This window comes from Diadema antillarum, unplaced genomic scaffold (assembly GCF_040938485.1).
Source record: "Diadema antillarum isolate AM-2024a unplaced genomic scaffold, OU_Dant_1.0 seq00001096_RagTag, whole genome shotgun sequence".
Lineage (NCBI taxonomy): Eukaryota > Metazoa > Echinodermata > Echinoidea > Diadematoida > Diadematidae > Diadema > Diadema antillarum.
Genome location: NW_027271913.1, coordinates 1158245 through 1173857, shown reverse-complemented (window position 1 = coordinate 1173857; position 15613 = coordinate 1158245). Strand labels below are relative to the sequence as shown.

Genomic DNA, 15613 nt, shown 5'->3' with positions numbered 1-15613 from the left:
ATTTAGAGCAATTACTACTGCTCAATGACTTGGCACAATGATCATGATCAAAATTAATACTACAATTTTTTGAGAAGTATTTTTCAAAGGTTTTCAGATTTATCAAAGCTATCTTTGTGCTTTAATGGTCTAATGTAGCTGACCAATGAAATACCAACAATGAAATCAAATCAAACACCATGTATGTTCAAATGAGTTTATTATATATATATATATACAGCCAATTAACATTTAAATTGCGGCATCGGTCTACCTGACATGACACTTTTAAGCTATATATTCAAAATTTGAAGTCGATAAGTCACGCGAAATTCAAATAATACACATAAACAATACATGATTGATAGTTCTTGCTCAGACAATTGACATGTTTATTTGTTGAAATAATAGGTTTCTGCGTATAATTTGAAAAAAAAAAACAAATGTTGAACATATTATTCATTATTGTAGAAGATATTTTGGAAAATATTGTAATAATATGGTAAAAATAAGGACTTCACACATCATTACATAATTACAAATAGGGACTGTAATACAGACTGATATTTGTTTCGAGGTATGAAAAAAGGTCGTTTGAAATTTAACGGCATAATGTTTTGCGTGTATACATCAAGATTCCAAACGTGAAAGCTTCAGATTGTCTAAAATTACATTTTAATCAACTTACGATGTTGCATAGCTATTCAAGGAACGAACCATCTTTAAGGCAGTTAATACAATTAAATTCATTTTATTTATTTTCTCAAAGTTACCTCATTTTTCCACAAAATGACCTCTGTGACCTTTGACCTTTAACCCAATGACCCCAAAATCGAACCAAAGTATTATTCCCCCCCCCCCATATACCCTCATACTAAGTTTGATGTCAAACCATCACGGTTCTTGAGATATTGAAAAAAACAAAATGGGACGGACATACGCACGGATGGACGACCCGAAAACATAACGCCTGCGGCCACTTCGTTGGCGGAGGCATAAAATATGAAACAATGCTAAATATCAAAATATTATTCACTTTCTTGTTCATGCTGTGCAGATATAGTTACGAAAGTGAAATCGACAATTAGATTAATACATTTCGAATAATACACAGTGTTGCATCTATGCAGGACTTGTGATGACATTCTGCCAGGTATATACTCGCGTCTCTAACTATGATACTTTTTCAAAACTTGTTGACATTTTTTTACTGTTCTTGCCTTTATTTACATTAATATGAATTCATGCTCTCCTTGCTGTCATTGCATCGCAGAATATCCAAATGCTAATCACAATTATTAGTTATGTTGTGAAAGTAGTCTAAGAAAGTGAAATCGTGGCATTTCAAATTGCAACTTAGAAATCAATTTTCAAACAACACATTTGTAATTTTGCAGGGCATGTCACATTCTTCCAATACTTACATTTCAAAAAATAAAGATAATGGTGTAAATTAAGCATAAATTTTCTTCACTTTGGGCGAAAAACCCCAAATCTCATCAAGTTCATCGGAATATTTTGAAATACAAGAAGACATGTATTCAAATTTCCCAAGGTTTGAGGATTTGCAGATTCGATTCAATTCGTTTTGTAATTTATTATGATACAATTGTCACACAAGCACACATTATACCAGGTATTTCTGTAATTATTGTTAGTGTCCTTATTTGCACTTAATTTTGAATATTTCGAATTACCAATGGAAAAACAGAATTCCTAGAATACATTTTAATTTATCCAAAAATGTGTACATACTTACTGTATTTTCTAAGTACATGCCTACGTGTTCAATCTAAGTAATGTCCAAGTCCAAGTCATTGCATTCTCCCTTCAATGTGGTGCCCTAGTTGGGCAAAACGAAGTAAGCGACAAAAGTGATACTCCTTGTAATGACCAAAATGTGTCTCAAATTTGCAAGGGCATCAATGGAATATCACAATGTATAACCTATTATATCTCTGAGCAAGGTGAGTGTTTGTGCATTAAATTTGACTTGGAAGAAGAGCACATTAGGTGTAATATAAAAACGTCAATTACTCAAATTTGGATGGTATGTCTCTTGATTCCTTTTACCAAAGTAAGGCAGTATGAAATCTAAAGTTCCATTCCATATGCTAATAGGCTCTAATGCAGACATCAGGTTGGCTCATGTTATATACTGTATGTGTATCTCCGCCTTAAAGTTAGAAAGTCCTTTTGCAGACTTCCCTAAATACACCAAACACTGTATACAACTAATGATACTAGTATTTGGATCATGTCTGTGAAATGTCAAAGTCGCAAGATGTGTAGAATTCAAACGATGCACAAGAGTACTACAGCTGTATATGTATTTGTACTGTCGTCTGTGTTCAAGCCACAACAGTAGGCCTACAATATGATTCACTGTTCGGATGTTTGATGCATGTGTCCATCATTTTCCTCCTCCTCGGATTCATCACTCTGAGACTGTTGTACCTCTGTCGTGAGGTTTTCATAGTAGCTGTGATACATCGATGGGATAATGTTGTCCTTGCACAAACTAAGCAAATCTTGCTTCTTTTCCCTTGAGAGGGCGAGATGTTGCTTGTACAACAGAGGCAGACGCATGTCATTTCTTCGACTTGAGCCCGAGACGCGAACTTCTACGAAGTCTTCGTTGAAATCATACTTTATTTTGATGACAGAGGGGTCTGTCCTCTGTACGCGGATCTGACGAATTTTCAACCAGTTGACGGGATTGCCAGCCCTGTCCTTCTTCATGTACTTCACACAGGGTGTTGTCAACTGACGCAGATCAAGGAAGTCCTCTTTCGTCATGTGGGTAACTTCATACCGATTCCTGTTCCTTGCTGTTTGAATAACTGGTATCCACTGGTCGGGGTGATGGATTGTCACTCCCCTTTTGTTCCTTTCGATGCAGGAATGCATCGCGTCACATTCCATTTGAGTATGTCCGCTGATCAAGAATTTATGGTCAATGATGGCAACATTAGTGTGCAGAACTGCATATAGCAAAGTGCAAGCTATAATTCTGTTCCGATTTTGGCCTCCACAGCAGTCAGAAAAGAAACTTATGTGTGTGGTATCAGGATCAAGTGACTGCATGAACTTTAAGAGGCATGAGCCAATCTCACATGCTCCCCGCTTCGCTGTAGTCTCATGCCAGACAAAGCAATTTCCACATGCAGTAGCCTGGTTGTATACAGTGAAATTATACGTAGACATTTTCCGCTTGTAATAGAACGAAGATGTCTGGCCATAGGGTGTAGTCAAGACCTGCTGAAGATCAAAAGTAAAGGAGCTAAAGATTGGATCGATCTTTGCTCGTTCCTTGTCTCTTTGTTTCTCTTCTCTTGCACTTTCCTTTTCAGCAATGTGTTTCTTGTAGTTCTGCTCTTTAACTTCCCTTTCTTCCGGAGTTGAATTATTGAATGAAGCACATGTGTTACATTCATCTTTCTTCGGATGATGAAATCCCAAATTATATTGGGAATTGAAAATGTTTCTATACACTGCGAAGGAAACTGGTTTCGATACAGACGATTCGTACATTGCGTACATCTTGGAAACGCTTAAAGAAGGGTCCAGATATTTCCTTTTTGAAGACGCACGACAGTAATGTGATTCAACAACAGGAAATGAATCAATGTGTTCACATACTTTTTTAACATCTTCTTCTGAAGTTTTGTTCACTGACGGTAACTTTCCCCTCCTGTCTTCTCGTGCAAACGGGCCTTCATACTTCTTCAATGTATACTCAATAAGCTTGGAACCAATTCCCAAAGTACTGAGAAAGAAATGTTTGCACACTCGTTCCCTTTGTGATGTGAGCGGGAGATGGTATTTGTACATGTGACGCACTCGCTTCTGACTTTTTCTCTTTTTTCTAGGTATTGCTTTGGACCGAGAAATATGGTGATGAATAAAATCTCGCTGACGGGTGTAGGAGCCCGTTTTCCAGTAATCCTCGAACAATGTTTTCCTGTCTTCATCAGAGAACTTAGAGAAGCACTTATGGGGACATTTTGTGTTACACTTCTTTCCTATCTTTCTGGCAGGGATTGTTTTATTACGTACAACATATTCCTCTCCCCGATTACGTTTTCTTGACTGCTGTCTTTTCTTCCATTCTTCTGGATTCCGTTTTCTCTTCCTCCCACGTTTCTGAAATAGAAAATAACACATGATTAACTCTTTCTTTCTCCTTGCTACAAGTAGCACACAGAATGTAAAAAGGAAATTTGTTTCATAAGTTTATTGTAAAAAAGTGGGAATATACTGAAGGTTCAAAAATAATCCACAGAAACATGTCAATATGCAAGTGAAAAGTCAATATTAGATATGGGCCATGTTTCGTGAATACAAAGGTACTGTCCTACACTGAACCGTTTAGCGTCTAAAAACGTATGCGTTTTTCAGCGAGTTTACAGACGTAAATTAGAGGTCGAAAAAACGGCACGAGGCAGTTCTCATATTAGTTTCCCTAAAGTTCTGCAACAGTAAGTAATAATGATAATAATGATTGATGAGATTTGTAATGCGGCAAATCCACTCTGTAGAATGCTCCACGCGAAAATAGAAGAGTAAGATAGAAAGTAAATTATTAATACAAGGCATGGGTAATCAAAAGGTAGCATTAAAGAAGTGAGTTTTAAACTACTTTTAAAGGACTCTGATGAAGAGCAAAGTTTATCTAACTAAAAGGAGATTATTCCATACAGTGGAACCAGTCTGATCCTTGTGTGCCCCAAGTTGTAGCGAATTTTGGAATTTAGAATTTAGAAACTAAATTTCTGGCGCGTTTGCAATGGACTTGATTGTAAGCTATTGCAAGTCTGTAATTGAACTACAGTACATAACCCGTGTATGAAGAGCCAATCACACTTTCCGAAATAAGCAGTTACTAAGTGTAGATAATGATTTGACAGAGATTTTTGTTGTTGAAATACTGCTCATATTATCATAATTCATGACACCTTTTATATCATATAATCACCTCAGACTGACTGTCTTGAACCTCGTGCATGTTATCTTCATGTTGGGTATGCTGACCCTCTTGATGCTCGAGGGAGTCACGGTCACCTTGATCTTGCTCCGTCTCATTTATTTCATCCTTCGAGTGATATATGGAGACAAGAAGCCAATGTAAGAGCATTATCTGAATATCTAACTGGACTCAGTAAAACAAAAAGAAACAGAGAATACAAAAAGGGGGTTAAATTTTTAGCAAAGTTTTCATTAGCCTTTCAAAAGCTTTGAAGGTGCCTGTGATGACATGTTAATAGTTTTAACTGAAAGCCCATGCTGTCTTCAGGGAACTATGTTATAAATTCACAAATCTATGAATTAAGAATAAAAAATATCGCTTTTATTCAAAACACGGGAAGAGGCTGCTATCGTTCTGCCTGGCTAAATTTGAAGGAGCTTAGTCAATTGCCGTTATGCCATCAGGAGAAATAAGCAAAATGCTAGTACAAGCACAATTGATATGATTGTTTTAATAAGTTTGTGATTTAGAGGACTTATTGATAAGGAGAGCCTTAAAGACATTATGTCCCTTTTGCATTGAATTTGTGTATACAATTGGTGTAAAACAATAAGGTATATAATGAAGAAGACACTGTTACAAAAACCTTTGTGTAGTTTTTAGACCTGTAGGGTCTTCATTTGTGAAGTACAAACTACCGTTATAATTTGAATTTATTTTTTCGAACCTCGAAAAAATATATTAGTCTCTGACACAGTCCTTTTTAATTACTTTTTACAAAATATTGAATAATGTCTTCTATAATGTACATTATGTTCATAATGTGTTTTGTAATTTAAATTACACACAGATAACTATTATTTCAAGAAACAAAACTTCCAAGTGTCTGAGCAAGACTATCTCTCATGCACTGTTTACGTGCATTATTTGAATTTTACATGATTTAACTATTTCACATTTTGAATATACAACCTGCCCACCATGCTCTAGGGTTTACAGATGTTTGGATGGTTTTCTGCTGATCTGCAAAAAGGACGATATGTCTTTAATTGTGTGATTGCTTGTTGTCACACTGATTTATATTTGAAAGAGAAGAAAAAAATCCGTATTACCTTCTGCTGTTCAGCATCATCAAGGTTAAGTGAGACCTCCGGGTCTGGCTGCTCACGGTCGCTTCGCTCTCGCTCGAAGTCTGCATGGTTAAGTGAGACCTCCGGATCTTGCTGCTCACGGTCTCTTCGCTCTCGCTCGAAGTCTGCATGGTTAAGTGAGACCTCTGGATCTTGCTGCTCACGGTCGCTTCGCTCTCGCTCGAAGTCTGTAACATCCTACATATATATAATTATATATATATAATATATATATATATCAGAATCAAACAGAAATTTAATTCTCATAAAGAACTAAACGCAATTTTAATTATCTATAATTAGTACGAGTCACACACAATGCATCAAAACATATCTGGTTTCAATTCCGACACTATTTCCGTTTACATGTGAACGAAGTGTTGAAGATTTCTTGTTTAGTTCTTATGCTATCTGCATTAGTTTGTTCGCAAGAAGAAATCAATATTAGAAATATTAGTTCATTTCCATTGACTTAAGTTTTTGTTTGATTTTGATTACAACATAGAAACATTAGAAATAATCATATGTTGTGGTACAGTCTCTGAAGAATTAGAATAAATATTGACTGGCAATGTTTATCACATTCAAGTTCATGTATGCATGTGTATATTGAATAACGAGCTCCAAGCTTACTGTAAGTCACCATGACAATATTTTTTATGAGAAGTTCTTGAAAATAACAATAGTATGTCAAGGTCTGTCTACTATGTCAAGTATGTGAAACCTCACGCGGAATTATTGGTGAACTGTTAGTATTTAGTTTCTTTTTGATATTTTTAAATTAAAGCTTAGACTTAACGTGCTAACTCTTACCTCCCAAGCTTTGCCATCGTGACAACTGCAAGGATCCTTTGCGACAAAATGTTCATAGCAGATCAGCTTCCAACATGTCATACATTCCTGGTAAACTTCACGAGTACATCCTCTATTACAACAGAACATAGGTAGGCCCTGTTGCAGTTCATACAACGACTCAGGAAATGCTTGACTTATATCCAAGAAAGTACCTAAAATGGAAAACAAGTTAACACTCGTTGCCGAATTCCAATCACTTTAACTTTTCATTTATATTTCCATTCAATTGATCAAATGCCTCTTTTTAGTAAAACAACTAATTACTTTGAATGATTCCAAACACATTATCAAATGTCAGTTGCCTTATTGCTCACTTGTGTTTTAAGGGGGCGTGGCTCATTTCCATTTTGGAGATGGCTTACTTCAAGTCTTCGACAACAGATTCATTTTCATGTTTTCACACTAATGAAATTATAACCTCTTCGCCCGATATGTTAGAGAGGACTTGTATGTTGTTTTATCTTACACTTTCAAATCAATATTCCCTTATGACCATGAATTAGGTAATTACGTAGAATGTGACAGCCAACATTGTTTTAACTAACTGTTACCAACTCATGGCTTAAGTAATACATAAAATTATATTTCACACAAATAATACCCCACCGTCGTTACCAAGAAAAATGGGGTAGCACTGGAAAATGACATATGCCACTTATTCATATTAATTCACTTCCAAAATTTTAATAAGATTTTGTTGTTGATATTATAACCATGTGATATTTATTTAACTGTAAGAACGTATACATGAATTCTGTATCGTGTCTGCTTTGCTATCCTGCTCCTTAATTCAGTTTCCGGACTGCATACAATAATAATTTTATTTCACTAGGGTTTGCAGACTTGACATCGAATGGATGGTCATAAATGGAATTTAACAAAATTGTAGATGAATTACCCGAACTTGTGTCGATTTTGTTTTCTTTTAAGACACATACTGTCATACAGTCCCATTTGTAAATGCAATAATATATAATTTCTATTCAAGCAACCTGACCAGTTAAATTCAAGCCATTTACATTTCTCTAATTCCCATAAACTCTGGCACATGCCCATAAAACGGCTGTGCGTTCTGCCAATAATAATTTCTTATCATATATATCCACTATTGATCTTTCATTCAGGCTATTCGCAAAGTATATGTTGGTTGACAATTCTTAATCTTAATTGAGTACCTTTTGGGGTCAATTCTGGTAGAGATGACTCATCTCCACCATCCTCGTCATTAGTATCTGTTCCCACCGCTTCCTCAATAGAGTCTCCAGAAAATTGCATGGGCTCAGTGGCCTGGTAAATGTGGTCCATTCCTTTAAAAAAATGTTACAGAAAACTCTAGCATTTAGTTCATGTTTCCTTTTCAACAAATTATGATAAAAGCAATTGGATAGGTTTCACGAAGTGCTAGCAATTTGTTATCATACGCACTGCTGCTAATTAAGGGGCTTTCACAATCGGTCATGTGATCGCTTGCGATTGCTTGCGATCCTGTACAAAGTATACTATCAAGAAATAATGGCAATAGCGATCGCACAACCAATTGTGAAAGCCCCTTTCCCCAGACAAAAGGGGTAGCCATCGAAAAATTACATGTGCCACTTATTTCCTTTCATTGTCTTTCAAAATGTGAACAATATTTTGTTGGTGATATCATAACCATGTGATATTTATTCCAACTGTAAGAACGTATACATGAATTCTTTATCGTGTCTGCTTGGCTATCTTGCTCCTTAATCAGTTTCCAGACTCTCATACAATAATCACATTTATATCACTAGGGTTTGCAGATTTGACATCGCGAATGGATCATCATAAATGGATCTAACAAAATTGTAGATGAATTACCTCGAACTTGTGTCAATTATATTTTCTTGTCAAGACATAATACTGTCATACAGGCCTATTTGTAAATGATAAATAGATATATAATTTCTATTCAAGCAGCATGACAAGTTGAATTCAAGCCATTTACATTTATCTAAATTCCCGGAACTCTGGCAATATGCTTGTGAAAACGGTTGTGCTTCTGTCAATAATTTTCTGAACATCGTATATCCACTCTTAATCTCTCATCAGGCTATTCGCAAGTTATATGTTGGTTAACATTTCTTAATCTTAATTGAGTACCTTTTGGGGTCAATTCTGGTAGAGGTGACTTATCTCCACCATCCTTGTCATTGGCTGTTCCCACTGATTTCTCAATTGAGTCTTCAGAAAGTGCATGGGCTCAGTGGCCTGGTTAATGTCATCCATTCCTTAAAAAAAAATGTTACAGAAAACTCTAGCATTTAGTTCATGTTTCCTCTTAAGTATATTATAATACAAGCAATTGGATAGTTTGACCAAGTGCTAGTCATTTGTTATCTATTATAATTATGTCACAGGAAGACTTTAGAATACGCAGTAGAATACTATAATGAACCTGTCCCTAAAAGTATTTTAAATAATGCAGATAAATTCTCACGCTCATTTAAATTTATGTGTGTGCTAATTTATATTTATATAAACACACTTTGTTCAGTCAATTCTGCCAAGGACAGCTCGTCAGCATTACGGTAGTTGGTTATGTTCATTTTTATCATATTTCATTGACCAGAATGACTCAAATCCAGACCTGCACTTTGTTGTGATCAACATCCATGGACGAATTAAGCTAGGCAATTACAAATTGGTATAGTGCAATGTGTTTTAATTTTAATTTTAAATTTTCCTTTCCATACCTGGCTTAATCAATTCTGCTAGGGGCAAGTCGTCGTCGTCGTCACCACTGTCGTCTTTGTCACTACCATGTTGCTGGGCTGGGTTATGTGGTTCTTTCCTGAAAGAGTATGCAACAAATCACTCGAAAACAATGGCAACTTTTAGAATGTTTTCTTCCAGCAAATCATAATACAAGCAGTTCGATAGGTTTGACCAAGCTCTAGTCTTTTATCATAATTATGCTCAGGAAGACTTTAGAATACGCAGTAGAATACTATAATGAACCTGTCCCTAAAAGTATTTTAAATAATGCAGATAAATTCTCACGTTCATTTAAATTTATGTGTGTGCTAATTTATATTTATATAAACACACTTTGTTCAGTCAATTCTGCCAAGGGCAGCTCGTCAGCATTACGGTAGTTGGTTATGTTCATTTTTATCATATTTCATTGACCAGAATGACTCAAATCCAGACCTGCACTTTGTTGTGATCAACATCCATGGAAGATTTAAGCTAGGCAATTACAAATTGGTAAAGTGCAATGTGTTTTAATTTTTATTTCAAATTTTCCTTTCCATACCTGGCTTAATCAATTCTGCTAGGGGCAAGTCGTCGTCGTCGTCACCACTGTCGTCTTTGTCACTACCATGTTGTCTGGGCTGGGTTATGTGGTTCTTTCCTGAAAGAGTATGCAACAAATCACTCGAAAACAATGGCAATTTTTAGAATGTTTTCTTCCAGCAAATCATAATACAAGCAGTTCGATAGGTTTGACCAAGCTCTAGTCCTTTATCATAATTATGCTCTGGAAGAACTTCAGAATATGCAGTCAAAATAGTATAATGAACTTGTCCCTGATGTTAATGGAATTGAATATCTGTCAATGATTTTTTTTTTTTTTTTTTTTTTTAAAGAGGGAAATTACAAGCACGTTACTCTCTACCACTTTACCGTAGCTGGTTTTTTTTTCTGTATATACCTGGCTTGATCAATACTGCTAGGGGCAAGTCATCGTTGTCGTCACTGCTGTCGTCTTTGTCACCACGATGAAGCACTGATTCATTCTTGGCATCGGTAGTAGAAAGTTCCTTAAGTGGGCCTTCGAAAAGTTGTCTGGGCTGGGCTGTGTGGTTCATTTCTGAAAGAGTATATCAGAAGAGAAGTGTGTAAATAAATATTGGCAGAGTAGCACAACGTTAACCAAGGTACACAGACCATACGTGTTCTAATTGTTCAGGAAATTATTGCACTCGGTCCTTACACATGTTATTGTTTGAACTATACAATTCTGGTTTTAACAATCAACTTTTTTGGATTCTTATTAAATTTCTTGTTCTACCATTTCAAATCTTATCTTTACTTAACACTGGCCGATGACTTTTGTTTTGAACATATTAATTGTAGTAATCACTTTACTCTCCTTATCAAGCTGTGACAACATCTCAGTCTCAGCTAGTTGTATTTCAAATTATTACAATCACATCAACACACCGAAGGTGACTGAGATTAGTTCCATTAATATTGAATCCTTTGTTTTCGTTATCCTATCATTTTAAAGAAATACATTGGTTGATATGGGATGCCCCAATACAATCTCGCACAAATCATTACAAACCTTGTTGGGTTGAATTAGCACGAGGAGACTCCTCTTCTTTTTCGATGTAGGAGCTGGTACTTGGGGCTTCATCATCACTGCAGTCATCATCATAAATTTCCTCAGTGTCTATAATTGTCGCCTTCCAGATGTCCTTCCTCCTTTTACCACATTTCATTGCTATTGTATTCCCTGGTAGAGGAAGTCCGATACATTTCACCTCACTCAGTTTGACGACATTGCGGGATTTATCTCTTTTCCATTCCACATACATCAAGAGGTCAGTTTCAGGTCCAGGGTGAACACCACTGTCACCACTGACGTCTTTGTCACTACCATGTTGTCTGGGCTGGGTTATGTGGTTCTTTCCTGAAAGAGTATGCAACAAATCACTCGAAAACAATGACAATTTTTAGAATGTTTTCTTCCAGCAAATCATAACACAAGCAGTTCGATAGGTTTGACCAAGCTCTAGTCCTTTATCATAATTATGCTCTGGAAGAACTTCAGAATATGCAGTCAAAATAGTATAATGAACTTGTCCCTGATAATGTAGAGTTGTAAAAATGGAATTGAATATCCGTCAATGATTTTTTTTTTTTTTTTAAAGAGGGAAATTACAAGCACGTTACTCTCTACCACTTTACCGTAGCTGGGTTTTTTTTCTGTATATACCTGGCTTGATCAATACTGCTAGGGGCAAGTCATCGTTGTCGTCACTGCTGTCGTCTTTGTCACCACGATGAAGCACTGATTCATTCTTGGCATCGGTAGTAGAAAGTTCCTTAAGTGGGCCTTCGAAAAGTTGTCTGGGCTGGGCTGTGTGGTTCATTTCTGAAAGAGTATATCAGAAGAGAAGTGTGTAAATAAATATTGGCAGAGTAGCACAACGTTAACCAAGGTACACAGACCATACGTGTTCTAATTGTTCAGGAAATTATTGCACTCGGTCCTTACACATGTTATTGTTCGAACTATACAATTCTGGTTTTAACAATCAACTTTTTTGGATTCTTATTAAATTTCTTGTTCTACCATTTCAAATCTTATTTTTACTTAACACTGGCCGATGACTTTTGTTTTGAACATATTAATTGTAATACTCACTTTACTCTCCTTATCAAGCTGTGACAACATCTCAGTCTCAGCTAGTTGTATTTCAAATTATTACAATCACATCAACACACCGAAGGTGACTGAGATTAGTTCCATTAATATTGAATCCTTTGTTTTCGTTATCCTATCATTTTAAAGAAATACATTGGTTGATATGGGATGCCCCAATACAATCTCGCACAAATCATTACAAACCTTGTTGGGTTGAATTAGCACGAGGAGACTCCTCTTCTTTTTCGATGTAGGAGCTGGTACTTGGGGCTTCATCATCACTGCAGTCATCATCATAAATTTCCTCAGTGTCTATAATTGTCGCCTTCCAGATGTCCTTCCTCCTTTTACCACATTTCATTTCTATTGTATTCCCTGGTAGAGGAAGTCCGATACATTTCACCTCACTCAGTTTGACGACATTGCGGGATTTATCTCTTTTCCATTCCACATACATCAAGAGGTCAGTTTCAGGTCCAGGGTGAACACCACTGTCACCACTGACGTCTTTGTCACTACCATGTTGTCTGGGCTGGGTTATGTGGTTCTTTCCTGAAAGAGTATGCAACAAATCACTAAAAACACACAGGCAATTTTTAGAATGTTTTGTTTCAGCAAATTATAATACAAGCAGTTCGACAGGTTTGACCAAGCTCTAGTCCTTTATTTTAATCATGCTCAGGAAGACTTTAGAATATGCAGTAATAATGGTATAATGAACTTGTCCCTGATAATGTAGATTAAATGAACTTTCAATTTCACGCTCACTTATCTCTACATAAGTGCTAATTTATGTATATTACACACCCTGTTTAGTAAATTCTACCAAAGGGCAACTCATCAGCATTACGGAAGTTGGCTATGTTTATTTATACATTAAATTTTAATTGACGAGATCGACTCCAATCCTGCAATTCGTTGTAATCAACATACCTTGAAGAATTAAGCTAGGTAATTTAAAAATGGAATTGCATATCTGTCAATGATTTTTTTTTTTTTTTTAAGAGGGAATTTACAAACACGTTACTCTCTACCACTTTACCGTAGCTGGGGTTTTTTCTGTATATACCTGGCTTAATCAATACTGCTAGGGGCAAGTCATCGTCGTCGTCACTGCTGTCGTCTTTGTCACCACGATGAAGCACTGATTCATTCTTGGCATCGGTAGTACAAGGTTCCCTAAGTGGGCCTTCGAAAAGTTGGCTGGGCTGGGCTGTGTGGTTCATTTCTGAAAGAATATGCAATAAATCACTAAAAACACTGGCAATATTTAGAATGTTTTCTCTCAGCAAGTTATAATACAAGCAGTTTGATAGGTTTCACCAAGCTCTAGTCCTTTATTATAATTATGCTCAGGCAGACTTGAGAATGTGCAAGTAAAAATAGCGGGATTTATTACTTTTCCATTCAACATACATCAACAAGTCAGTTTCAGGTCCAGGGTGAACTGGAGGAGTGAAACATACAAGTATTTGAGTACTTTTAGAGTACGGTAATTGGGTTAATAGTTTCTGCCAAACTTCATTTCAGTTATTTGCTCTAAAATTAATAGATATTAATCTGCATTCATGCCAAGGAATAAACACATAGATATTCCGTTTAACTTTAAATTACATTTAGCCACTTAGCTGCATACTAAAGTACATCACAAATGTTATAAATATTACAAAATTATTACAAATTAAAAGACGGAGCGAATAGCATTCTTATACATCATGACATGGAAATGTCATATAACATTCCCCTCCCCTAACATTTGAAATTGAATATATCCGGCAACAAACGATGGATCAATTTTAAATGGCATTTTCACCCTTACCATCAGACTTGTTCTCCAGAGGCCCTTCCATGCTGACGTCTATATGATTGTACTGTGAGGCTTCCAGTAACAGTTAAATGGTGTCCTAAAATGATTTAAGAGGATACAGATACAGAAGATTTACATATATTTGATATTTTATATGGAATTCACGAGCCCACTGTAAATCTGAAAATGGTATAGATCTAAGGGTTGTCCAAAAGGTCAAGTAAAGAGGGTAGTTTTCAGGGCAGCTGGACATGTCATGTACGCAACGTGAATACTGAAAACGGTATGAAATTCAGTCATAATGGCTGTCCAAAAAATTGTATATTTTTGTGCTGTTACGTACTTACGGTCCACTCCAGTGTCATTTTTTGTTTTGTTAAATGCAAATGGACAAATGGATGGGTTTACGCAATGCAAATGACGTTTTTTTAGAAAAATAGAATGGTGTTCCACGTCTAGATAGAGATCTAGACAAACTCAAACTACAGTAGATCTAAAGACTTAGCATATTATTGAGGTAGTGGCTATTCTTGCGACGAGTCATCGCTCGCACAGCCACTGACTTAGCCACAGTCGGTATTTTGTGTATCGCGAGATAGCTAGCGATAGACGAGTCTACTTGTCTAGTCTCTAGTAGAGGCATAGATCAATCTACTCGTGAAATAGGCCCCATCACTACAAATACATATGATATGGGACCTTACATGCTGATCGATCATAACTCTCTATATCAAATTACTGATCGCGCTCAGAACCAACAGATGTGAATTGTACAGACTACAGCTAGGGCCTACAGGATTTATACGGCAGTGGGGCTGGTGAGCACAGTATCATAGATCTACTCGTGTTTACGACCCCACCAAACGGCGTTTGCGCGCTGTTACCACATTGGTGGGGCTGATATCCACCGTGCATCTTTTATATAACCCTAAACCTAACCTATCAATATGTCGCGATTTCCTTAACCCTCGGCCTTGAATCAGTCTCCTACATGTATATCAGGATTTCCCCAACCCTACCTAGGCCGTGAGTCTGCCTCCTTATCGCGATCTTCCTAACCCTAGGCCGTGAATCTGTCTCTTATATCGCGATGATCGATTCAAGTAATGGGGCCGGAAACACGATTTTGCCTCTCTAACGTTAGAATCTAGAAATATTACCTAACGCTAGATCTAGATTTTACACAAAATAATGAATGGGGCTGTGCGAGTGACGTGACAATGTAGGACTTAAGTTCGAAGCCGATATCGACCCTACCCGTGATCCGATCTCGCTCAAAATTTGGAAGACTGACTTGATGTTTGAGAACATTTCCTGCGAGTGTAACTTATTTAGATCTAGATCTAACCACTAGTGTTAGGTCTATCTAGAGTCGAGCCTCTAAATGTTAGGTCTAGAAATTTCGTGAAATTCTACTCGGGAGAACATATATTATGAGCATGGATACGAAACTACATTAGCGCCCAAACTAA

At 36.5% G+C, this 15613-nt stretch overlaps 3 protein-coding genes across 3 annotated transcripts in view; 1 reads left to right on the top strand and 2 right to left on the bottom strand.

Moving 5' to 3' along the window:
* LOC139743544 (fibropellin-3-like) overlaps positions 1-15613 on the top strand; it is a 56899-nt gene that overhangs the window by 38858 nt on the left and 2428 nt on the right. The gene's annotated exons all lie outside the window — the stretch shown is intronic.
* Positions 4536-9132, bottom strand: LOC139743564 (uncharacterized). Its single transcript, XM_071654045.1, has 5 exons — positions 9058-9132; positions 8109-8240; positions 6892-7085; positions 6061-6276; positions 4536-5074 (listed from the first exon to the last, which is right to left on the bottom strand). The coding sequence occupies exons 2-5, from the start codon at positions 8236-8238 to the stop codon at positions 4946-4948; spliced, it is 669 nt and encodes a 222-aa protein (XP_071510146.1). The 5' UTR covers positions 8239-8240; positions 9058-9132; the 3' UTR covers positions 4536-4945.
* On the bottom strand, positions 11871-15577 carry LOC139743559 (uncharacterized). The gene is made up of 4 exons (XM_071654040.1): positions 14154-15577; positions 13404-13562; positions 12539-12886; positions 11871-12061 (listed from the first exon to the last, which is right to left on the bottom strand). The coding sequence occupies exons 1-4, from the start codon at positions 14182-14184 to the stop codon at positions 11871-11873; spliced, it is 729 nt and encodes a 242-aa protein (XP_071510141.1). The 5' UTR covers positions 14185-15577.

Coding starts and splice junctions, on each gene's coding strand:
- LOC139743564 (XM_071654045.1), bottom strand. CDS start 8,238: ATGGACCACATTTACCAGGCCACTGAGCCCATGCAATTTTCTGGAGAC. Junction 7,086..8,108: donor ACCAGAATTGACCCCAAAAG/GTACTCAATTAA, acceptor TTTCCATTTTAG/GTACTTTCTTGGATATAAGT. Junction 6,277..6,891: donor ACGATGGCAAAGCTTGGGAG/GTAAGAGTTAGC, acceptor ATATATATGTAG/GATGTTACAGACTTCGAGCG.
- LOC139743559 (XM_071654040.1), bottom strand. CDS start 14,184: ATGGAAGGGCCTCTGGAGAACAAGTCTGATG. Junction 12,887..13,403: donor AGCAGTATTGATTAAGCCAG/GTATATACAGAA, acceptor ATACTCTTTCAG/GAAAGAACCACATAACCCAG. Junction 12,062..12,538: donor TGCTAATTCAACCCAACAAG/GTTTGTAATGAT, acceptor ATACTCTTTCAG/AAATGAACCACACAGCCCAG.